This window comes from Acipenser ruthenus, chromosome 25 (assembly GCF_902713425.1).
Source record: "Acipenser ruthenus chromosome 25, fAciRut3.2 maternal haplotype, whole genome shotgun sequence".
Lineage (NCBI taxonomy): Eukaryota > Metazoa > Chordata > Actinopteri > Acipenseriformes > Acipenseridae > Acipenser > Acipenser ruthenus.
In genome coordinates, this window is record NC_081213.1 from 24,778,670 (window position 1) to 24,804,900 (window position 26,231).

At 37.3% G+C, this 26,231-nt stretch overlaps 1 protein-coding gene across 14 annotated transcripts in view; it reads left to right on the forward strand.

Moving 5' to 3' along the window:
- LOC117413594 (plasma membrane calcium-transporting ATPase 2-like) overlaps positions 1–26,231 on the forward strand; it is a 146,197-nt gene that overhangs the window by 115,987 nt on the left and 3,979 nt on the right. For 9 of the 14 annotated variants that reach the window (XM_058999795.1, XM_058999800.1, XM_058999798.1 and 6 more), the window contains 10 exons: positions 12,573–12,814; positions 13,380–13,614; positions 15,945–16,124; positions 16,475–16,562; positions 16,827–16,933; positions 17,451–17,642; positions 20,302–20,515; positions 21,227–21,438; positions 21,765–21,872; positions 22,240–22,422. In XM_058999795.1, the coding sequence (XP_058855778.1) occupies positions 12,573–12,814; positions 13,380–13,614; positions 15,945–16,124; positions 16,475–16,562; positions 16,827–16,933; positions 17,451–17,642; positions 20,302–20,515; positions 21,227–21,438; positions 21,765–21,872; positions 22,240–22,422 (1,761 nt within the window). Of the gene's footprint in view, positions 1–12,572; positions 12,815–13,379; positions 13,615–15,944; positions 16,125–16,474; positions 16,563–16,826; positions 16,934–17,450; positions 17,643–20,301; positions 20,516–21,226; positions 21,439–21,764; positions 21,873–22,239; positions 22,423–23,058; positions 23,234–25,037; positions 25,095–26,231 lie in introns of those variants that run through there. The other 5 variants (XM_058999806.1, XM_058999807.1, XM_058999804.1 and 2 more) reach the window with 4 other exon arrangements.

A 26,231-nucleotide genomic window follows, 5' to 3' on the forward strand; every position in this document is an offset into this window, starting at 1 on the left:
GAAAAACACAGATCAGATTATCATTTGTCTGTCAACAGAAAGCAATTTTAGTTTATAAATCCACTGATAAGAATGCCAAACTCTCTCAAAAAGATAACCTTTTAAGACCTACTTTAGAATATGCTAGCCTTGTTGCAATAAACACATTGCTTCAGAATCCCACTGAAGTGTTGTGTTTGTTCTAGATATTAATGTGTACTATATTTCTGTTTGTGAGCCTTGTTCTTGTGCTTTTATTAAGTCAAAAATAGCTCTGCATTTAAGAACACTTCAGTGTGGTGCATTTTATGATTTTGAATAGATTTACGAGGTTAACTGCTGTTTATATTTAAATTTTAATTTGCAAAAGAATTAGAGCAATCAACAAAAATGAGGAGAGAAAGACCTTGTGGACAATTCCTGCAGGGATCTGATTAATTAATCCAAATTAAATTTCTTAGTAATATTGTAATCCTCTTTTTAATAAAGTTAGGAACAAAACGTAATATTTAAATGCATATAACTGGGTCAGTTATTGTTAAAAATAAATATGGATGCAATGCACTCTTAGTACATCTTGTACCACCTCTAGAGGCTTGGGTTTGAATCCTAAGTAAAATGAGTTTGATGGTCTCAGCAGAGTAATCCACATGACAAGCATTGAACTGCTTCTCACTCCATCAGAGTGGTCCTTCTTGGGAGGTTGGAGACATGCTCACATGGGGCAGAGTAACAATGTTTCCATTGCAGTACATTTGATGAGGACCAACACCAACACAAGGTGTAAAAATGACAAAAAAAATGTTTTAGACCTGTTTAGAAATGAGAGCAGGTCGTGCAAAACATCGCAACTGTGCTTGATGAATTAATTTGAACTTTTAATCTTCTTATTTATAGAACAACCTTAGCATCATGGTAAATCAGCCCAGACTATTCTAGTTTACAGATAGTATATTCCTCATGGTAACTAATAATAATAATAATTTAAAAAAAAAAAAACAGGATAGAGAGAAAAAGAGCTACTTAACATTGCCATGGGTGAATGATAAAGTTCAGTGATGCTATCTTTGTTCAGGGAAAACATCATTCTTCAAGCAGGATGTTTGTACAGGTATCTTGTTGCAGGTTCACATGCTGGAATTCATATTGTACCACTAAAGCAGACTAAATGTTTGCTACATAAACACGTTAACACAGTACATTAGACGTATTGCTGTGGATGGAATAATGAAGACATACTGTACAAGCAACATAGAAATACATGTACTGTACAAGGAGGAAAAAACAACTACAGTATTTATTTATCCAAATATTTGATGCATGGGAGATGCTTAGTAAAACAATGAGAATTAAAATGCATGTTTTCTCACACACAACTGGCCTTCTGCATCTAAGAAGATTATATTTGAGCCCTTCATCTTTCTGGGAACACAAATAACAGCAAAGCTGACCATTCAAATGGCAATTACCTCACAGATAACTACATAAACAGTGCCAGCATCCCTGGCATGGATTCCCTGGATGTCTTGTTAAAAATGCATTTGTAATAAATCGGCAGAGCATAATAATAAAAAAAGCCTTTTGACAGGTTAATGGCTAGGCCTGGGAAAATATGTTGCAAAGAACAATGAAACTTGGCAGGAAGCATACAGTCAGCAGACCATGGGGAAATTATTCAAAAATTGAATAATTGTAACACTTTGCTTTATATCGTTGTTTGCATTGCAGATTCATTTACAGTATAAACATCATTAAATTAAATGGAAATCTGCAGTATTGTGATGTAATGATACACATGTTTATGTGTGGGCCTGATAGAACCAAACTGGTGGGACCTCTAGCCGTCTGCAAATACTGGGATTGAAGAAAAAAAATGTGATTCCTAGAAGACTAACGAGGCCTTGTGTCCGCTCTTCATGCTTGGTTTCCCATGCTGTCGTAATCGCTGTCCTGGGAAGGCTGGGGATGGCACTGATATCCATATCATTTTCATTTGATTTTCCATTATGTGGGATGAAGTCAGTCAGCATGCGCTCACGTTGACTGAGCAGCATCATTGCTGCTTTCTTAACTTCTCAGCGCTGATAGAAAATGTCACACAACCACATTACATAATTGCACCTGGCCATTTATCGCCTAATCATCGTACCCTGATGGGCAAAAAAGAAAGAAAAAAAAACTGGAGGCTGGAGAAAGTGGAATTTGATTTTATTGTAAATCTCTTGACGAGGATAAGCATCTGCTGTTGACAGAATTACATTGCATTGTTCTCTAAATCTGTTATTTGACATTTCCTTCAAAAATTGGCTTTTCATTGCTGGCACAAGGGCTTCTGAAGATCCATTTGCAAGCATGCTAGCTACAATGTGACACCACAGAATAACTACTAGTGTAAAACAGTCCCCAACGTTGTTTGCAGGGTACCAAAACCTTAATATCTCACATAGCAAAAAAGTACATCATAGTTACTAAAGATTATGAGACTGGACTTCATATTTGTGTTCTGTGAAGTCTTGGCTTAGTTCATGTATGATTTTCACCCTAAACATGTATACCTTTATATACTGTATAGTAGCTCACAATGTGGTGGAGTGAACATCTCAGTGCTTGACTCGGCTGCTAAGTTTCCATTCTGTGAAACATATGTAACTCTGTAAAGTCACGACGTGTAACATACCCAGTTTTAATGCTGGTGTGTCTGCGTTTCCTCTAGTTGTTGCTTATCGCAGTATGTGACTGATAGTTGTTTATGTATACAAAAGAGCACACAGGGCAAACTGTCCACAATGACAGACAATACATTCTCACAAATATGCAACTCAGAGCTTGTTTTTTAAATTATTATTTGGCAGATGCCTTTATCCAGGTGACTTACAGGTGTTTCAGGGCAATACAGGGTTACAATGCAAAATCGATATTTAAAAACAGTATAGTTTACAGTAAGTGCAAATTGTACTACTAAAATACAATATGAAATAAGTTGCAACAAGTTAGGATTGCAACGATTGAATCTACAGTGACATAGTAGTTGTGCAATAGTGCCAGGATAGTGCTTCAGCTGTGGATCCAGTAACGTGGTGCTGCGGTCAGGCAAGTCCAGGACATAGTAGGAGGGCTGTATCAAGAGTGCTTCAAGTGCAGTCTAAACAGGTGAGTCTTGAGGAGGCTGCGGATATTAATCCTAAATCTAAAAATAATAATAATAATAATAATAATAATAATAATAATAATAATAATAATAATAATAAAATTAGGAAAAGCGCCACACATAGAGACAGGTCATTTATTACATGTGATGTCATTTCAGTCATTTTGTGACTGGAGTTTAGATCACATAAAATCAGTCTGGATTATACATTAACCCACAATTGTGGATTAAAAGATGAAACTTCCCCGACCGCCTCAGCTGTGAGACATTTCTGTAATTAAATTAAATGCATGCATTATAGCAGTTTGATTTAATCCTACATAAAGGTCAGGTTCAGTGAGGCTCCTCTTCAGTGACCTGATACTGATTGCCATACAGTGATCATGTAGACGAGGATTTTCTGTGTTACTGACAATGTTTTCCCACTCAACTGGAATCTAGATTTAATACACTGCAATAAAGTAAATGCAGGATTCAGAATATAATGAATTATGACGAAGACTGGAATACAAATCGTAAATGTTTTTACATAAGAGAAAAAAACATTCTTCAATTGTTATAACTTATTCCTTAGCACAAACTCTTGAGGGTGTTAGAATCTAGGTCATGGTGAAAAACTCATGCATGAGTTCTGGTTTGTGATTAGTCGTGGTAATGAGGACTGTATCTTGGAAATGACTCACACGACTGAAACCTGCTTGTCTCGGCTATTAAAGGCTATGTCCTAAGAACCATTGCTGTCTTTTCTATCGAGTTATGTTGTGTATATAATGCGAAAAATTTCCATTAGTCCATTTCTAGAAATAGACAAATGCGAAATATAAGTATGACATAGTTGCCATTATTTTTTTCATTCAACTTCTCCTTGGGTCTAACCTTTAAACGTCCATCCAATTAACTGTTGCTATTCAATGTCGGGATCATGACTGCTTGTATGGGTATGGTGAGAGGAGATTATGTACTATTTGGCTGCTGGTCCCACCTGTTAAGGAGAGATGAAAGCCACCGCGACACGTCCCCCCCACCCCATCAAGGGGACTGCCTGCATTCAGGTGGAAGTTGGGGAGGTGGAGGGTAGAAATACAACTGGGATTGCGACGGCAACGCCCAGGTGAGTTTACCTGAGATTTATATAGGAATGATCTAATGGGCAGTTATTCAGTAATCCTAGAGAGAGAGAGCAATCATTCAATAATCCTTCCCCTGAATATCAGCCTAAGCTAACTGTATAAGACATTTGGACATTCACCTTAAAAACAGATCAATACTTGCCTGGTCTTGTAATTTCATGACCTAAGAGCAAGTTCTAATATACTTTTCTCTGAGTATTACATTCTACTTTCCCTTTCCAGAGGGGTTAGCGGCACATGTGTGCCGTGTACTGCTCCCAACATGTTGGATAAACCAGAAATGTGTTTTCAAGGCTTGTATGTACACCCTGCTTTTAGGGAAAAATAGGTATTTGGGTGTTCGCCTCAAAAATGCATTGGGCACAACTGGCAATACACGACAAAAAAGCGGACTGGGAAATGCCAGCATCAATTGCGACTATTTAAAATGTGCTTGCAAAAGTCCTTAATAAATTAATTCAATTGTAAGTGTTAAATTAATTAAATTGCAATTTAGTATATCGCATTATAATATTTATGCAAAGAAAAACTGCTGCCGCAAAACATTCCCTAAAAAAGTCACAAACAGCATTGCACATGTTTAGCGCATTTCACCCTAGACTTCCGACTCGTTTGCAAATGGTTTGCAACACGTTAGTACATCTGCCCCTGTGTGTGCATATATCGTCTCCACATTACCAGCTATGTTAAAAACAGTATCAGAAATACAATCCATTAGCAATGCATGCTGCTGAATGTAGGACAGATACACAGCAACTACTGCAAGCTCAGAAGTGACTCCTTTTGATCCCTGTCTCAGGTTCCCTCTGCCATCTGGTCTCTGGAACTTTTGATCAGTTGCAAGCCAGCAAGGGCAGTTCAAATGGCGGTGTCATGCTTGCTTTCTAAATCATTCATAGGTATCTCTGAGGCAGACCCAGGCAAATGTTGACTCTTGTTATGACAGATGGGAAGGGGAGAAGACTGCACCCTTGATACTCACCAACCAAAATGATCTGACTCGTAATAGAGCATTTAAACATGTTACACAACATACAGTATTTAAGCCCCTCCCCCCCCATCGAAGAAAATCGCTAAGGAGAGCCCCCTAGGGCCAGAAGGAGCTGAAACCATGTTACAGAATAATTGAAAGTGAGTGCAAGTAATAGACCACCATCAAATCTCCCTATCTTATATAAAAAATAGAAAAGGATGGATTCCTAGATTACTCTGCAAATATCAACACTTTCAGAAAGACTTTCTTCTCTAATATACTTAATAACATTTTTTTTTTTTTCTAAGAGGAATGACCTAGTGGGTTTGGTACCGCTACCCCCCCCCCCCCGTTTCAGATTTCCACTTTAACCACTGGCCTTAAGTAACCATATAATATGGACATATACGCTTCAACAGAACTCCCAATGGGCAATATTATGTCGACATCTCTGTACATTTAAACAAATTAAACATTATTAATTAAACAAGGGAAAACAAGTAGCCTTCAATTGTCTTTGGGTTGTAAAGACAGTCTTTATCTTGTAGAGGTGACTAGTTCTTTAAAGAGAATGTAATTGGTAAATCAGTAGGATTGAAAATCCTTACTGCCAGATCAAATATAAGATGTACAAGAAATGTAAGTAATTAGAAAGTTTTTCATTCCTTAATGAGTGTTGCATGCTCTGTTATGATGGTAAAGGTTGAAACAACATAGACATATTTTCTTGTCCTACTTTCAGTCAGCGGTAACTGATTTCTTATTAACCACTATTGCATTTCATTAAAGTACTTCTGGGTCCAGATAGAGAAAAATGCTAGATAATTGACAGTATATAGAGGCATGTGTGGCAAAGTGGCTGAGTGGATACAGGTGCAGGCGTGATGCAGTGATGAAGCAGACAGAGATGTTTATAATCCAGTTTGGAAAAGGTTTTATTGTTGTTTTTATATCCAGCTCTGGCGACCAAACAATAATCCCCAGGCAATACATAACAATCAGTACCTTTACATGAGCATAAGAATTCCGATATTTTTTGGAAAACTTAGTTTTCCGAAAACTAATTCCGATATCAAAAGTCATGTAAACACAGTTTTCGGAAAAAGTATCGGAATATTCCGAAAGTCAGTTTTCGGAAAACAGCACCTAGAAATGTCCGATTCAATTCCGAAAACTAACCAAATGTATATCATGTAAACGCACTATTCGGAAAACTTATTCCGATAGCATACTGCACATGTGCAAACTTTGACCTTTGTGGGGAATCTGAATAGAGGTATAGGATAGTAATCTTTGAATTTAAGACCTGACACTTTGATAAAGCACTATATTGGATTGGTCTCCGTTCTATCGCAGAAATGTCCGGTCTGTTCAAATCGTACTTAGGCTACTACAGTACTTTACATGTGAAAATATGCTGCATTTTCCGAAAACTTAAATCCATGTATACAGTTGAATTATAATTAGACTTTCTATCGTTAATAATGTAAACGCAGAAAAGTGACGTTTTAAGAAAATCGGTTTTCTGATTCAGTTTTCCGAAAACATTCGTTTTCGGAAAACGCTTTGTCATGTAAACGTACTGATTGCGTATTGCACAGAGTAAATAACAACAGGGTTGCAGTCTGTGGCAAAGTGCCCGCCCCTGTGTGTATTTTGTGTGTTATGTGTTGTATGTATGGTGCGTATGTTAATGTTGGTGTATAGATTGGTACACGGGATATAAACGGGTCTGTGTTTCACGTGTATTTAAAAAGTGTAGATTTGTATTTAGGCACGAGGAGGGCACAAATCACTTCACGTGCTAGTTAAATGTAATGTGTGGCACGGGGTAATTCATGTGCTGGGATTCAAGTGAATAATTAATTAGTAATTGAATCCCAGCACAATAGTATATATAGACGCACATTTCATTCAGTCAGGGTTGGGTGTTCGGAAGAGGAGAACGGGTGAGAGAGAGAGGAGTAAAAGTAAAGTAAATAGAAAGCGTAAATATAAGTGTTTGTTCTCACCGTGTTTGTCTGTCCGTGCACCGTTTGTTTAGTGTTAGTCGTTTTGTATGTCTGTTTATTTTGGCGCAAGTGCCGTGTCCTGTTTCGTGCTGTTTTGAAACCTTTTATTTGTTAATAAAAGTGCAGCCATTGCACTCAGCTCATCATCACCACCGTCTCTGTCTGTGTATTCCTTTCTGGTCTGACGCAACCCACTCTGGCCGTCTTTGTGACACAGTCCCAAATAATAAACACAATATATCTGCCCCACAATATATCAACACGGTCTCCAGTCCTGGGTGCGTGCAGTAGTGCTTGTGGTGGGTGATACAAGTTTTTTTTTTTACAGTAGTGCAGTGGGTAATTCACTGGGTCTCTCACGGTCCTTTCAGGTTTCAAAACACAAACCAAAGCGAAGGAACAGATTGCGTTTCTCCGTCCCTTTTTATGCCGTCACACATGACCCCTTTGTAAACGAGTGCACCCGCCCCTCCAATCTGCGACTGCCACATCGTTTTCCTTCCAGGTCAATGCGTTAATGCAACGGAGTTCCGCCCCCTTTCTAGCTGGCCGACTTCCCTTGAACCCTAGGAAAGAACTGTCAGGCCAGCCCGTCCAGGGAACTCTGTTCTCTCTGCTTAGCGCCCTCACAGGTCGTGAGGGAGATTTACTACCAAGAATCATTGTATTTCTGTCACAGCATGTTATTGCTATAAAAAGAGAATTGCAACAGACAAAGTATTGATTTCTATCTTCTGTTTTCTGCCACCTTCTCACAATATTCAAAACCCCTATTACAGGTCAGGCGTCCTGTAGCTATAGCTGCAACTATAACATAATCATACGTAACTTTTATCAGTGCACTAAAAGATTCCCAGAGGACTTATCTTTTTTTTTTTTTTTTTATAAATGTAGTCGTCGCCAATTATTTTTACCCCGGTTTTCACCCCAATTTAGCATGCCCAATTATTATCTGTATCCCCGGCTCACCGCTCGCAACCCCCCCGCCGACTCGGGAAACGGAGGCTGGAACACGCGTCCTCTGAAACGTGCTCCTTCCAAGCCGTCATTTTTCGCACTGCAGATCCACAGCAACGCCACCAGACCTATAGTGCCGGAGGACAACACAGATCTGGCGGCTCCGCTGCAGAGCCACAGGCGCCCTATCGGCTACAGGGGTCGCTGATGCGCGGTGAGCCGTGGATTCCCCTGCCGACCTAAGCCCTCCCTACCCGGGCAGCGCTCAGCCAATTGTGCGCCGCCCCCTAGGAACTCTCGGTCACGGTCAGCTGTGACATAGCCTGGATTCGAACCTGCGATCTCCAGGCTATAGGGCACATCCTGCGAGGAGCGCCTTTACTGGATGCGCCACCCGGGAGCCCCTCCAGAGTACTTATCTAATAAATACAAGCAAGTGCTGAATACATCTTGCCACAGGTACATTCAAGTCTACTAGTAAGTAGGTACAGTAGGTAATGGACCATTTTACTTTTAAAAGGTTTTCAGATATGACCAAAACAAGTAATTTAAAGTAGAAAAGCATGTTTTAAAGCATGTTTTCCCCCTACACAGTACAGTAATTGCTTGCTCCTAAGGCTCACTGTGATGTTGTGTACAGGATATGGCCAGAAGAATCATATAAATATATATATATATATATATATATATATATATATATATATATATATGATCCATTGACTTTAAAAGGTTGGATAGTCTACCCCCTCACCCCCCGCCATCGCCTTCATGTAGTGAAATCTACCCGAAATGTCTCAACAGAGGTTGTACACCCCTCGTTGGTTGAAAGTAAATGGCTCTTTTATCATTTATGTAATGTCATGCCGTCAGTAATTCATAAATGTACTCAGTGGGCGACTATTCTTTGAGTTCTGTGTATAGAACAAATGAAAGCGTTAATGCGGAAATGACCTTTGGAGGACACAGTGGGGCTGGAAGGGCCTGCAGTTTCAGGAATGTAAAATGCTGATCCCTCTGTGGGGACGGTTGGGGGAAAGAGGTTTATTGGTGATATAACCATACTGGAAAGGAAATACAGTTGCCAGCTAGCTTACCACCATATGCTGTGGCTCGCTGTAGTCCGTGTGGACTGTGGAGACAGCAGCTGTTGCCTGACTGTACTGTGCCGATTTGGGGAAAAAAAAAGGTGTGTTGTTTTTTTTTTTTTTTTTTTTTGTTTTTTTTTTTTTTTTTTTAATAGACTGTTTCTAGGCAAATTCTGTTTACAATACACAACAAAGACATATTTTACTTTATGTTTTTGAGATAATACAACTGACACTGTGTTAAATAAAAAAAATAAAATAAAAGTTCACCATGCTAAATTACGTTATTTTGTAACGTCATGTCTCAAAGTCCTGTGGGTTAGTGCATCAAAAATGCTCCTCGAGACAATGCTGCTCTGCCTGTAAACCATCCAAACCTCTGTCATACACATATATATGTATTTGTGATGGGTGAAACCCCCTTACATGTAAATAGTGTTTATTTGTGTGGTTTATTTATGTAAATAACTTTATTTTGGTACTGGTACAGTTTGTGTTCTTTCACTCGCATACTCTACAGTTCATAAGTGCGAGTATGTATTCCATAACAGCATTTTCTATTTCACTTTAACCCTTGTGTTTTTTGTTTTAGCTGCAGTAAGGGGATATGGCATGGGTGGTCACATGACCAGGTTGAAGTGAAATGTTTATGGCTTAAAGCATTTGTTTTTTGTTCTTATTTAATTATTTGAATATTTATTATTTACTTATTTGTGAAAAGAAAGGGTATGGTCTCCAATTTTTTTGTAATACTTCATAGGTTTATTTAAAACAAAAAACAAACAAAAAAAACTGTTTGGGTCATCCAAGTCATGTGACTAGAAGGGCGTGTATAAAAGCAGGGCATTTCCTGCTTCCAAGGGAGAGAAGAAATGTGATTTAGTGGAGAAAGAAAGAAAGAAAGAAAGAAAGAAAGAAAGAAAGAAAGAAAGAAAGAAAGAAAGAAAGAAAGAAAGAAAGAAAGAAAGAAAGAAAGAAACCTAATAGTTCATTGTTACTTTGACTGTTGTTTTGTTTTACTGTTATTTTAAAATGTGTTCTTTTATGCTCATCTGTGTTCAAGAGGTGAAGCAGTGGGACCAAAAAAACAAAACAAAATAGCAATTGTTCTTGGAGAACTAACCTTGTCCTGGTTACAATCTACAAGAGTCTTGTGTACACCAAACATGTTTTCAGTTTTCCTTTTACATATTCAAAAAAGAACCTATAATGCTAAATGATTAAATTACAAGATTTTTAAAAATCTGCTTCATTGAAAAAAATTGTACCAGTGCAATGGTGCTAATGGCAACCATGTTCAGATGTTGATATCCAATCATTAGCTACCAGGAGCATGTTGAATACAGTAATCTGTTGCTAGGAGATATTCAAAGCCCACCTACACTTGCGTGAGTGTTCACACTACATGTGAGTTAATCTTTTTATATTCCCTGCTGCATATGTATGGCACTTCTAACATTAAGAAATGTGAAACTGATAAAAAAAAAAAAGCCCATTAGGCTGGGTTATTGTAGGAAGCCAGGTAATCATCTTGTGGAGCATTTTATTAGGTTTAAACGTCTTCACAGAAAACCGAAGAGCTGTATAGAATGACAACTCATTTTTAGTAGTGAGAGTGGGTGGTTTTAATTAAATACCACATGAAAGACATGTTGTATTAACCTTGTATTTTGAGTAAAACCAAACACGTTTTTTTTTTTTTTTTAAATGGTATTCAAAAAATCTAATAGTTTATTCTTAAATAAACATCAAAGGAACTTGTTGGAATACTCCGTGAAGTATATCACTGGGGCTGTAGAAAATGTGTCTTCTTTTCAATGCCCTAGAAAAAAAGAGGTATAACATTAATAATAATGATGTAGAACAGGTTGTTTTTCAGATTGAACTGCTTGCATCTCAGAAAGGTATATTTATCCTTTCATGTGACATCTGAGGGATTGATTTTGAAGCGTTAACATTTACTGTATTTTAATAAGCAGAACAGACCTGCACGCTCTTACCAGCACTATCTATTACAAGCATCACCCTGCTGGGCATTAAGCTTAATTTGTACTTCACTCAAGTTGGTACACAACATTTTCATACATTTGATAACCCTTTTTGTATTGGGTGAATAAAATAATTACACTATGCAGTTGATTCAATGTGCTGTAATATTATTGCACAGAAATATGGAAGACATACTGCAAACTGTAACAATATCCACTTGCTTTATATTAAGACTACAATCCATTTGATGGAATGGGCAGCAAGAAAAAACGTCTGCTGTTGTCACTGATTTAAAAAGGGACGTTTTTGTAAAGTCACACTGTCAAACAGTACAAAGGGTGTTTGAGAAATAGCTGCAGAAAGACTTCAGGACATTCAGCATTATTGCAGCTTGCAAATATGACAAATATGCTGCTTGCCAATGGGAGCCCAGAGTCCTGTGCATGGTTCTGGAAGGGTGCAAATGCAATCACTTTAGGTTTGCTATTAATTGCTAGAAACCTTGACTGTCACTGCCCCCTTGTGATATTGGCCCACTATTTTAGATTATTGGGGTTCCAGTCTATTGACTGTCAGGCTGCACTTTTGTCTCACGGCACAGCTGAGACAGATGTTTACTTGTCAGCAATCTGAAATACTAGTAAAGAGTCAATCTGAACACCAGAAACCACAGGATACTTTACAACCACCACAAAGGTCAGCCTTTAATTCCCTGCTGATTTTGAAAAAGCCATTAACCTTATGTTGCTTAAATAGCTGGGATGAACGTGCTAAATGTTTAATGATACATTCAGATCCCCTTATTTTCGCTAAACTGTAAACTGCAGGAATGTGTGGACTCTGAACTAGTTATGCCTGCAGAATGTGACTTGTCAGTTTTATTGTGGTTATCTCAGTTACTCTAGAGATCTTTACAGATGCTGCTCTGATGTATAATGCAGAACAAGGCAGAGCTGTCAGTTGTTGACAGCAGAAGCAGGTTATTAATTGGGATTATGATTGTTCTATAGACTGTAGTGTTTTGTTACAAGCAGAAAGTTTTCAGATTCTACTCCAGGACAAAGAAAGCTTGCTGCTCAAGTGACAAACACAGTTGATAAATTGTGGTATTCTGACATCATGTTTTTGTTTTTAACATTTACTAAACTTGATTTTTTTTCATCATATAAAATGTTTTTAAAGGTTGAAAAGGAAAAATGATGATCAAGCCATTATGTTAAACTACTAACTTCTGCTTTAGGAGAAAATGTCATCGATGTCTTTCTTTTTTTTTTTCCCTCCTTGCTGTTATTTCTGCAGCCCCCTGATAAAGACGGGGGTCTTCCACGGCAGGTGGGGAACAAGACTGAATGTGGTCTTCTTGGGTTTATTCTGGACCTGAAGCGAGATTATCAACCAATTCGGGATCAAATCCCAGAGGAGAAGCTGTACAAGGTCTACACATTCAACTCTGTCAGGAAGTCAATGAGCACAGTGACTAAACTGCCTAATGGGAGCTTCAGAATGTACAGCAAAGGGGCCTCTGAGATAGTCCTTAAGAAGTGAGTGCAGTCGAATCTGACTATAGATAGCTAGTGACGGTAAATCTGTCATATAAACTGCTCTTGTGACAGGTAAAAATGTTTAGATAGTATTACAGTAATACTGAAAAGACACAGTGATACTGTACATGTAGACTGTTTCAAGGCTTAAGTGATGTATTGAATATATACATTGTGTAGCATTTCCTGTTTTAATGGTATACCATTGAACCTTGAGCTCTATTTTTTAACCCTTTCATACATGAAATATTGAAAAAAGCTAAAAATATATATTTTCATTGCTTTATATGAGGTCATCATGCATTTGCGTCTTCCGTACGATTCTATCGGTCGCCATGCATGAAAGGTTTTTAAAAAATCTGTACAGTTCTATAGTTTTCATGCACTGTAGCATCTAAAAAAAAGTGTATGACCTTATTTATTGAATCCCATGGGAATGTATTTTGGACAAAGGAACACGTATGTAAAGGTAAATCCTAAATTCGAACCCAGCTAATTCCAACCCAGAGTCCTGTGGGTTGCTGTCCTTGGTTCTCACCACAGGGCTGTGTTGTAATTTATACAGATGCAGCCATATTCTGAATGCAGTAGGAGATCCTCGCACCTTCAGGCCCAGGGACCGTGATGAAATGGTGAAGAAGGTGATTGAGCCCATGGCTTGTGAAGGTCTCAGAACCATCTGCATAGGTTACCGTGACTTTCCAGCCAGCCCAGAGCCTGACTGGGACAATGAAAATGACATTGTAACGGACCTGACCTGCATCTGTGTGGTTGGCATTGAAGATCCAGTAAGGCCTGAGGTAAGAAATCATCTACAGTAAGATATGACCGCACTGTGAAATAATAGGTGGGCTGGTCTTTTGGTTTATATCTGCCTTCAAAAGGTTTCTTTGAAGAGAATGAGGTTCTGCAAAGATTGAAAACGGCATCTACACAACATATTGGTGCAGTTAAGAGGAGTGGGCTAGTTAAGACATCTTTTAATATGTTAATCCAGTTTAAAATGTCTTTTAAAACAGATTAAAAGCATGCTTTAGGGTTTACCGAAATAAAATGCCCTTTGGGTAGAAGTTTGTAATTTCTGGGTTTCTTCTTAAGAAACATGATGTAATCGCCCCACACTGCACGCACATGGAGAATTGTCTTTCCCTGAAAAATTGATTTCCCTGAGACAATATGACAATTCGAAAGCAGAGAGCTGGTGACGTGGCTTCAGATTTGAATGAATAGGGAGGTACCTTGGCTAGCTTTTATTTATAACTTGCTTTACGGCAGATGAAGGACGTGCTTCATAATGTTTTTTTTATATCTGAATGTGGAGATCAGGGTAGAATAATTCAGACTATAATAATAATAATAATAATAATAATAATAATAATAAGCTTTGTCTCTTCTGTTAGCTGCTGAATGTCATGTAGTCCTTCAGAGTTTGTGTATTTCAGTTCAGAGGCCTGTCTTTCTCTATAAGCGCCCTAGATTTATGTTCTTGTATAATACCGCAGGGACTCATTTAATAGTTGGACTTCATTGCCGCCTTTTAATTCAAATTAAAAATAGGGAAGGATTAGTCAGCCCTAGAAAATAGATGTTCCCCTTAGCTGTATCTGAGACCAAAGGAAGCTACACAGAATAATTAAAAACTAGCTCACCTCCTGCATAATTCAACTGGCCTCTTTTATCCCTCTCGCTGCTTCTCAAGGGGGTTGTACAGTATTATAACTGTCAGTGTACTGAAGGCTCCTGCAAGAGAGGAAGCATCTGATCTTCTTCAGAAAAAAAGCTGTGCACAATGTTCAGTTGTGATTCACTGTTTTTAATAATACAGATAAAACACAGGCAAGTTATTCAGTATAAGACATTTCACACAAATGATACACTGTCTCAACAGTACATTCTGGTGTAAGACCATCACTAGCTTGCTAACTCAAGTGAAAAAACACTTGGAACATCTGGTGATTTAAGAGATATATATATATATATATATATATATATATATATATATATATATATATATATATATATATATATATATAGCCTGAAACAAACAAACACATCACTACACTAGCACGTGTATTTCGTTTTTTCTTTGTATTTTAAGCATTAGCTTATTTTCTGTAAGATTTACTGAATTAACAAGTAACTAATGTACAGCTGTTATGTATACATGTAAGAAATGTGTGAATCCTGTATTTCCAGGAATTCTGATGGGCAGACATGCTGTCCTTTACCAAATCACTGGCACATCAGTCCTGTATATTTTATTGACCTGGCACTGACCAGTTACATTTACCTTTTACAATATAGCTAGGCTTTTGCTAGTGTTCACTTCAATGCAATGCAATAATCACTTAAAATACATGCTGGTTTACCTTTTAACTTATTGTTTATTAATGTATTTTATTGTTTTGAAGACCTGATATCTGACGGTAAAGAGATTCCTTGACTTTTTGTTAAATCAATAGAAAAGGGAATGTAAAGCATTACAATTTGTGGACAGAGCTAAATATCTAATATTACAAAGTCACCTGCCACCTCTGCTGATCTGCATTATTAATAGACTCATCCACTTTGATTGTGATTCTCAGATGAGTTAAGTGGAGCTTGACAGAACCAGACTTTGTTTCTGAAATATCTTGAGTGCAGAAGGCAATACACATATTGTCTCTATATGTATATAAGCATATACATTATCACCTTAAGTAGAACAGCAGTTCCCAAAGAAATGAATGCCATTTTAAATATTGTCCTCCTAAGGCTGGCTTTTTTTTTTTTTTTGTCGATCGATATTGTATTTTTAAACCTTTCCATTAACCCTTTCCTGCATGTCGACCTTGTATGGGGATGGGTAAAAAGAAACTCTCTTCTACTCTTTTATATGGACATACGGAAGATGCAAATGCATGATAGCCTCATATAAGGATGCAATTTTTTCCCCATTAAAACAATGGAAAACTACTTTTAAAAGATATTTCATGCATGAAAGGGTTAAGGTACATTTGAAGGAGCTAATACATAATAATAGTAAAACAACCTCACAGTAGTACAATTTAGGGGTGCCGTCGATAAAATGAAATCCTGATTGTGTGGTTTCATACTTGAATGTGTGTGAATTATTATTTTTTTGCATCAGGTCCCAGAAGCCATCAGAAAATGCCAGCGTGCTGGAATCACTGTTCGCATGGTTACCGGTGACAATATCAACACTGCCCGTGCCATTGCCATTAAGTGTGGCATCATTCACCCAGGAGAAGACTTCTTGTGTATAGACGGGAAAGAGTTCAATAGAAGGATCCGGAATGAGAAAGGAGAAGTAAGACCATTATACGTCCTTTTTGTTTCTTTTATGAGCTGGAGAAACCCCAATTGATCTGCTGAAGAGAGTTCTCATTGAAGATGACTTAAATACAATTCTTTACATAAGTCATTCTTTTAGCAAAAACCCACTGAGAAATGTAAATCGCAAACATTGAGTGAAATTCCTATACTGACATTTCTATTTATTTTGCACCAGCATGAATTTACACCTGTCATAAGGGCTACATAGTGGATTATTATTGTTATAAGAGTCCTGTCTCAAGAATTTAAAAACAGAAATCTGGAAAACCAATTTTTTACATGATGATTTCAAAACAGTGTTTCATAATGACATTATGTGCTTAGGTCGAACAAGAACGAATTGACAAGGTCTGGCCCAAACTACGTGTACTTGCAAGGTCCTCTCCCACTGACAAGCACACCTTGGTAAAAGGTAGAGTCCTGTTATGCTGTTGTTTAATTTTGAGTAGCATTCTCGGGTGTGTGGGGCCCAAATCAATACCTTTTTATTTTTAAAATGGGTGGCAAATACCTTAACTATGGTCAATTTCTTAACAATTGGGTTCCTTGTTTATTTTAAATGCTTCCATTGAGCATTCTTTAATTGTAAGTGTCAGACATTGGAACGTTAAATCAATAAATGCAACAGTTATTTAAGTTTGAATTCTTTTGATGGAAACTGGTCTTTGGGTTCTAGGTATCATTGATAGCACACAGGTGGGGCAGAGGCAGGTTGTGGCAGTGACTGGCGATGGGACCAATGATGGACCTGCCCTGAAGAAAGCAGATGTTGGATTTGCTATGGTAACATTTAAAAAAAAAAATCAAAGTTTAGTGCACTGGATTGTTACATCTTATATGTGAAAAGCTGTTAAGCCGATATCCAATCATGTTAAGCAGATTCCTGGATACCCCTTGATGAAGCCTGAGTGCCCTCTAGTGTATATCTTGAATGTATTTCCCTAGATTGTGATTACATACTGAATTTAATGGACAATTTCACTACCTCTATTGTACTCAGTCGTTGGGCATTTTCATATTCAGTGACTAGGGCTTATTTGAGAAAGAATTCCAGCTTTGAAATGTATAAATGTACACTATGCTAACAACCTGTTTAAAAGGTAGCATGGTTTTAAATGGGTCCAGATATTTGTGCACAGGTACATCTTTTTCTTGCAAGATAAAATATTATTTTTAAGTAACAGTGGCACACTATCAACTGTTTACTGTCTATCTGGACATTGCAGCATTGTGCAGTGTATTCTACTGTACCCGAGTGTCTTTAAGACAAGTTCACTGTATTTACTTCTTAACTTTTTAGGGCATCGCTGGCACTGATGTGGCGAAGGAAGCCTCTGATATTATTTTGACAGATGACAATTTCTCCAGCATTGTGAAGGCGGTGATGTGGGGGAGGAATGTTTACGACAGCATCTCCAAGTTCCTGCAGTTCCAGCTGACTGTGAACGTTGTGGCTGTGATTGTTGCATTCACAGGTGCTTGCATAACCCAGGTGAGGTCACCGGAAAGAAGGGTTGCTTTTGTTGAGCAGGGGAAAGAACATTTGTGAGAGATTTTTAATCTTAAGTATGAATGCTTTTTGAGTGCCCAGTTGTTTTAACCCTATTATGAAATGCCTGCTCACATGTTTGAACCATCACAATGGTATTGAAGCACAGTTCAGTGTATATTCTTGGAATGATTTCCCAGGATCCTAATAGACTGATAAGCAGTGTATTGATGTTTCCAAATAGAAATACAAAAAAATGACTGAAGAGAAGCAGTAATAGGTTTACAGAAATGACTGGTAGATTTATTCATGGGTGTCTGAAGAGCTTTTGTTCTGGGGACAAATAAGCAAGCATGTTTATGTTTATATAATACAAGAACCTTAATCGGAGTGCACTAATATAAGGAGAGCCCTGGGGTAATCTTCTCTATGTAATAATATTGTTTAAATCATTACCCAGGATTTCAAATTACACCAGTGCTGCGAGCAATCTTGCGTCTTATCAATCATACCTTTTTAATGCCTCTAACCCATGACCTAAAAAAAAAGTCATTTCTTATTCCTCTGTTTCTTATATTTGAATGACTATGGTGTGTGTGTGTATGTGTATATATATATATATATATATATATATATATATATATATATATATATATATATATATATATATATATAATTTTGTTTTGTGTTAAATGCATAAAACAAACATTTTGATTTGTAGAACTGATTGCATGGCCTTAATAATCCTCTACACAATTCTATCTTGAGTAACAAACTGGAAGAGGTGTGGGCTTATGCAGCATCCACATCAAACATGATTCGATTCATGACACAGGCTATGTTTATAACCACTTCTGGCACCCAGAATGGAATGTTCTTTTTCTAGAATTTGTTTCGCATCACACCATCATTGCACTATACTTTTAAAAGTTGCTTTTTAATACAAGCCATGTTTAATTTATAGCATGGTTATTTTTATGACTGACACCGGAAATATTAGCATAGCACATTCTTAATTATCATAAAATGACACTCCCACTGGCGTTGTGCTTCGAAGTTTGCTGTAAATACATGTCATAATAAAAAATGACAGGGTCAAAGTAGATTTTTTTTCTTTCAGGAATAATAGCGCTACAATCATAGCAAGCTCCATTTTCGTTGTAAACATCTCCAGTTCTTTCCTCTGGGTATCTGTTCATACCTACAGTATAATTACTGCTGTCAGGCAACTAGAAGGCCCAAGCTCAGCATAAGGGCATCTGCTTTACATTTCTAGTGTGTGCAGTGAGAGAAATGGGACTCTTGGTTACCAGAATGATGATGCAAGCCATTGTTTCTGTGGATGAGCCCTGGCATTACTCGTGTAGTAAGGCATATGTTAGCAACTCCTTTTTAGGTACAGTACAATTGTGACAAAATAATTATCCTCGGTTCCAAGATGTTAATTTAGTTGAGATCAAAATAATTGTTTTCTGAATCATCTATAAGACTTAAATACAAATGGGAATTTCCCTGTAATAGTAGTACCATATTTAACACGAAATCCAGACCTCGATGTGAAAAGGTATGATTAAAGAGCCTGTGAAGCTAAACTTTTTTTTTTTTTGTCATTATTTATTTGGCTGATTTTAAATGAGCCAGCGAGCTGAGCGAGATTGAAAGTCTTCTCTAGTCTAAGGAATATTTCTGCCAAAGCTTCGATCAACAGAGAAGGGTTTCTAGTTGGAATGAAAATTCAGCTGCAGTCAGTTGCCCAAGCTAATGGGTATTTAATGTCTAGACCTCAACTTGGAATGGGCTTCCACACTTGAGTGAACTGTAGAGCACAGCAGATAATAGATTGTTATTAGAGCCAGTGCCTTGCTGTTGGCACTTTGAAACAGTGACATTTCACTGCCTTCAGAACGAATCACTGCCAATTAGAGTGGTGTGAAACGTACTTCACTCATTACACTATGCTAAATCTATACCACTCTTTCGTGTATAACTCCAGATCTTCATTGAATGCCTTTTTTATATATTACTATAGTCTGTATCCGTCTATCTAGCTATTTTTTCCCCCATGCTATCTAAAGAAGGCAGATGCTGAAACATGACTTTTTTCAGTTTATTAATTTACTGTACCTTTCTTCTTCATTTTAGTATTTCTAGTGATTGATGAGTATCCTATTGGACCCTGATTCTCCTTGGATGTAGAGCTGTTTGCTGTTTTTCAATTCTGTTGTCTGCAAGCCTAAATATACAACTATTGCATATATCATTGCCTATAAATGAAAAATCAAATCTACACACAGAATTAGCCGTAAGCCCGTGTCATCGTGTACAGGTTCATTTTTCTCCGCCAGCAAGACTGGGTTATGAACTCGTTTCAGTTAGGACTAATTTGGGATCCAATGCAATGAACTTGATTAAAATTGCAAAGCAGTTATTTTTGTTGCTTGTATTCATTTCTCTCTTTGCAATGGTGCTTGGTCTCTGGATGTGATAACTGTGAAAATAAACGGGTATACTCTCCACACACATTGTATGTTCTACAGTATTAGAGATGTATTGCAGTAGAACAATTGCACAACAATGACTGTATTCTCAGCCAACGCTACAAATCCATTGATTGAAGTGCAATGGGATAAACAGTGTAACACTAATCTTTCTGTTCCACCAGGATTCTCCACTTAAAGCTGTCCAGATGTTGTGGGTCAATCTGATAATGGACACTTTTGCCTCGTTGGCCTTGGCCACAGAGCCTCCGACAGAGTCCCTTTTGATGAGGAGACCCTATGGAAGAAACAAGCCACTCATATCCCGCACGATGATGAAAAACATCCTTGGCCATGGCATCTATCAGCTTATAATTATCTTCACCCTGCTCTTTGCTGGTATGTGGGGCTGACTAATTCCCAAGTGGATTTAGATTGAAGTAAAGTTGTCAGTACTTAACCATGCACACTTCTGACTTGATTAATGAGTGCTTTTCAATGTAAAAGGCATTATAATATACTGTACATTTGAAGTCTTATCAATCACTGTATAAACTGTACATAATTACATCCTTGTATTTAGAAAGGGTTTAACGCTGTATGCTTCTCTCCTTGTTTTGTTATTTCTACAATTTGCCTGATCAATGAAATTATGTGTTGAAATACACTCTTATCCAATATTTTCTATATAACAAGCAAGTGCTGTAAATATACTACGACCCCTTTTAATTTCCCTTTTGGCTGTTCATACACACTGACTGTCATTCAGTGCAACTGTAAAAATCAACATCAGTACTTGTAATAAAAACAAAGCACCAAGGTATGTGATATTAAGAACATAGAAACCCAGCATTGAGATTTCAATGTGCTTAATGAAGTAAAATGCAAAAATGCTATTACTCAGATAGTTTTTAAATTCTGCAGTATGAAATAGCAAGCTTGATCTCTCTCTGGTGGAATTTGTTTATTTTTTAATTTCACATTCTGTTTGTTGCTGATATGAGGTTTTATAACTCTTTCATTTATAATGCTACTGAAATATTTTCTTACCACGTTACAATGTCATTAGAAATACAAGACTATTACACTGTTCTCATTCTTTTCCTTAAGGTGAACAGATTTTCAACATCGACAGTGGCAGGAACGCCCCGCTCCACGCCCCTGCATCCGAACACTACACCATTATCTTCAACACGTTTGTTATGATGCAGCTCTTCAATGAGATCAATGCTCGTAAAATCCATGGTGAAAGAAACGTCTTTGATGGCATTTTCAGGAACCCCATCTTCTGCTCTATTGTTTTAGGCACACTTGGCATTCAGGTAGCATAATATATAATAATATATAATATATAGATAATAATGAATAAAAGTGGGGTATTAGTTGTGTATGACAAATAATAATATTATTATTATTATTATTTATTTCTTAGCAGACGCCCTTATCCAGGGCGACTTACAGTTGTAAACAATAATATATATTTGTAGCTTTTTGATGTTTCATGTTGATCTCCAGAAAAAAAATACTGTTTAACAGCAGATGTTAAACAATGTATCATTTACCACAGTTAATCTATAGATTTGAGGGTTAAACATTTTAAAAGTGTTTTAGGGTGTGGTAGAGGTAATATATAAAACATTTCTTACAGATTGTCATCGTGCAGTTTGGTGGAAAACCCTTCAGCTGCTCTCCACTTGATGTTGACAAGTGGTTGTGGTGCCTATTTCTTGGATTTGGAGAACTCTTATGGGGACAGGTAACTGTTACGCTGTTTTACACTCATCTTTAATTTGGAAAAAAAGAAAAGAAACTACATGCACCAGGAAAACCTCACTAGGGTGGCACTGCCAGCTTGTTTTGAAGAGGACCCTTTTAGACAGCAGGTGTTTTTTTTGTTTGTTTTGTTTTTAAGTTGTCCAAGCTTTCATGAAGAAAGACACAACTAGAAAGTGTATTGATACCTGGTAGTTAAACGGCAGTAGATCATAAAACAAAGTGCTGCTCTAGATCACAAGGGGAAAGGTGGCATCATGACCACCCCTGCCCTTGCACCGTTCAACCTTTAACATTTCAGCTGCACCCAGTGGTGATTTTTTTTTCTCAGTCCTTATTTCTCATTTCAGGTCATATCAACCATTCCAAAAAATAGTCTGAAGTTCCTAAAAGGAGCAGGGCAGCTCACACATAAGGATGAGATGCCAGAAGAGGAAATGAATGAAGATGCAGAAGAGATTGACCACTCTGAGAGAGAGCTGCGCCGCGGCCAGATCCTGTGGTTCCGTGGGCTTAACAGGATTCAGACTCAAGTAATTATCTATCTATTTTTTTTTTTTTTATTTGCCGTTCAAGTCTGATAACACACTGTTCTAAAATGGATATATTTATACAGTATGAAAAATAGTTTTGCTTTTAATATTTATCAGGATATTCCTTTTATTGAGATATATAACAGTTTTTTTCCTCCATCTGTTTCAGGGTAAAATCATTTATTTTGACAATAGTGGAGCAGTTTTTGTATTTTATCAAAATAAAACATACTGTACCTCTATGGAGGTTCTACCTTTGTGGCTATTCCATAGTGACATTTAAACCATCTGAAAGGAGAAACCGTTAAAATAACAAACCTACAAAAAGCAAATAAGAAATGCAATTGAATGGCTTACTTACAAATATATATACGTGTATTTTCATACTTTTATTTTGATTTTGCAACATTTAACAAACATTTTTTCTCCTTTCAGAAGTAAGCCATGGAAATGGCTCAATTTCTGCCATTCTTGTTTTTAACAGGACAGACTAATTCTGTTATTGTGTACTGTGTTACTAAACAATGGACTTGATTGGAGGATGGGGGGTGATCATGAAGGTTATTGGTACCCTGGTCCATTCTACTCCTCTGTCCCTTTTCTAAGCAAACTGTCTCGTTCTCTCCTCCATTGCAGATGGAAGTAGTGAATACATTCAAGAGTGGCACTTCCTTTCAGGGAGCCCTGAGGCGGCAGTCCTCCACCACCAGTCAACATCAGGATGTAACCAATATTTCTAGTCCTAGTCAAGTCTCGTTATCCAATGCTCTTTCCTCTCCTACCAGCACTTCTGCTGCTGCTACAGCTGGGCGTGAGTGTGAATTCTTAGTGCTCAGATCAACAGAGATGCCAACCACCCAACAACAGCTGTTTCAGTTATTTCTCCTTATTATTTATTAAACAGAAACCAGACCGTACTGTACACATCTCAAAGCAGTGTGCTTTGCCGTAGATAACTGTACACTTCTTTTTTTTTTACAATCTCTATGTTACAAAACTGCAAGCCTGAAGGCTGTGTAACCTTCTAGTAAAGTTCCTCTTGGTATCCTTGTGTCCCATCTGGGCATTACCTGTCTAATTTGACCGTTTTAAACCCATTATGGCTTGCTTTTAATGCTTACAGTATTCGGAAAGTAAAATATACACTAAAATATGTAGAATCAAGAATTACACACCACCTATTTGAGAGAATGCTGTGATTTTAGTCCACGGTGAGGGAATTTGCTGCAGCTGCTTGGAGATGGTATGGCGCACACACAGTCATCCACAAACACTCACACATGCATAGAGAGGTAGTGTTCCGGAGACAGTGTCATAAAATATGATTTTATACATATTAGTTTAAATGCCATTTAGAAGAACAAGCAGTTGCGTAACTCCAAAAGGTTTTTCCCTGAGAACCTGAGATTGTGTTGATGTATTTCATGTATATAGACACACTGTCTGAACATTGAATTAAGAATGCTACACTAAATTGCACCAAGGCTATAGCTGGGACCAACACTGACACCTTAATGCTGAGATCTTCAGCACTTAAACTGGGTGATGATCACACTTTATTTTGTTTGCCTGATGTGTGGAGGAGGCTGAACAGACAGTATCACATCGTTGCTTTCATCGGGTGGTGATGGTTTCTTCCTGGAACATCAAATGAATCATCCAAAGAGTGGAAGTCACAGAAACATTATGGATACATTGACTGCTGTATCGCTTACCACTTTATATAACCTTGTGGAGTCACGAGCACGTCAAAATAGGTGACTCTGATGATTGTATCGTCAGCTGAATCACATGTATGATAGTCCTGTTATACAGCTAATACAAATTTACAATACATAATAGCTTTCCAGAATACTTATTTCAGTAAAGGTAAACAAATCATACACACCAGCTATATCTGGACTGCCAGATGTTCTCCCTCATTGCCGTGTCTTTATCATTTTATTGTACAGCTCTGGGTACTTTTAATAATTATATTTTCTTCTGCCATTGTTTACTGAAGGCGTGCAAGGGAAGCTGTTCCTCATTGGTCAGTTCCCTAGCTGTCGCACGACAAAATCGCAAAAATAGTCACCAATCCTATTTTCCGGTGTGTAGAGGATTTAACTCTAACATATTGATTACAGTTTATCTGGAGTGTATAATGTTATAACAAGGTATTTCTACATGGCTTTTATTGCATTGAGATCAAGTGATTTGAATGGCCCAAGGTTGCATGGCAGCCATGCTTCATTGTAAAAACAGGAGCCTTCTTGTTATAGGGAAGAGCATAGGGCTTGAACCTCCTGTTCTAGTGCCAGATCTTAATCCTCTTGAGGGACTGATATTGTAAATGAATGTGACCAACATCTCCAAGCTAGACAACCCACAGCTAATTATTACGCAAGGCATGACAGTGTAGTACTATATATGTATATTCAAATACCGGTATAGATTTTTATAGACCAATTGATATGATGTTTCCAGAGGGTGGCATCTCTGCACAACTCTTTAGCTTTTCTTTTTCCTTTTTGACCCTCCTCACCCCCTAACCCTTTCTATCAATCTTATCTAGTTACCTCTAGTCAGAGAGCATTTGTGTTTGTCTAAATGTTAAATGTGTTTGTTTCCTGCAGAGGGCTAGAGAACCCTGGACAAAGGGTGCAACAGGAGGCCATGAATTTCAGGTTGTGAGTCTTAACCGTTAAGTCTGAAATTAATGTGAATAAAATCCCAGGCAACAAACTCACCAGGCTGGGTAAACATTCAAGTATAAGCCAAAAAGTGCCAAATCTATATATTGGATAAATGTAGTTTTCTAGGACAAAAGTAAGATTTTTTTTCCCCGTGGTTTGTTCTGTATTGCATTAAAGAGCCATGTTATCTGTTTCGCTAAAGTATTTTTAAGTCTTACTTTTCAGGATGTGGATAAATACTGGAGGCTTTTTTTTTCAGCTACCAAGAAGAGAGAAGACAAGTCAACAGCAATGCTTGAAGTGTTTTCCCATAGTCTTGTCAAAAGCCATGTTGTTGTCTGCATTTTGAAATACAAACTCCACGGAGTTACAGTACTGTAGTTCATTATTTGTTCTGCCTTTGCATTGCCAACCATGTAAGGTTTACCCAATAGTGCCAGTCCTGCCTGGATAGGTGCTAGGCATTACCATTTACATGATCTGTCCTGACCCTCATTGTCATTTATCATCCCTACTCTGTAAAGTCTAAGAGATTTTATCTTCTTGCCAAAATACGCTACCGCGTCTGCAAAAACTAAATAAAACAACTAACAGCTAAATGAAAGTCAGGTCAAATCATATTTATGGAATCCGCTAAAACCCACACAATAAAATTGCACTCTTTGATTGTCTTGCTGAAACCAAATAGAACTTAGGAATTGTAATGAATAAAACTTATTCCAAAAACTGGCAGAAAACATTAAATGACAATAATGCCCTACTTTTTCATTAACTGTAATCTTTCATTTGATTTAAAAATACATTTATTAATGATGCATGAAAGATGTATCATCCTAAAAGAAATTAACTAGAGGAATAGCATCTATAATGTTGAATCTAATACAGTGATAAAATGGACAGTAAAGTAGAAAATATCTGTTGTGTAGTTATAGCTCTAACGAATGCCATTAGAAAAGTTCAAGGGATTTAAGTAAGTGATCTTCTAACTAGAAGTAATCATTTTTAAGCATGTTTTCAAATGTGATTGTGCAGAAGGCAGACTTTACAATGTACTGTACTCCAGATACTAAATTATTATTATTATTATTATTATTATTATTATTATTATTATTATTATTTACTATAGACAAGTAA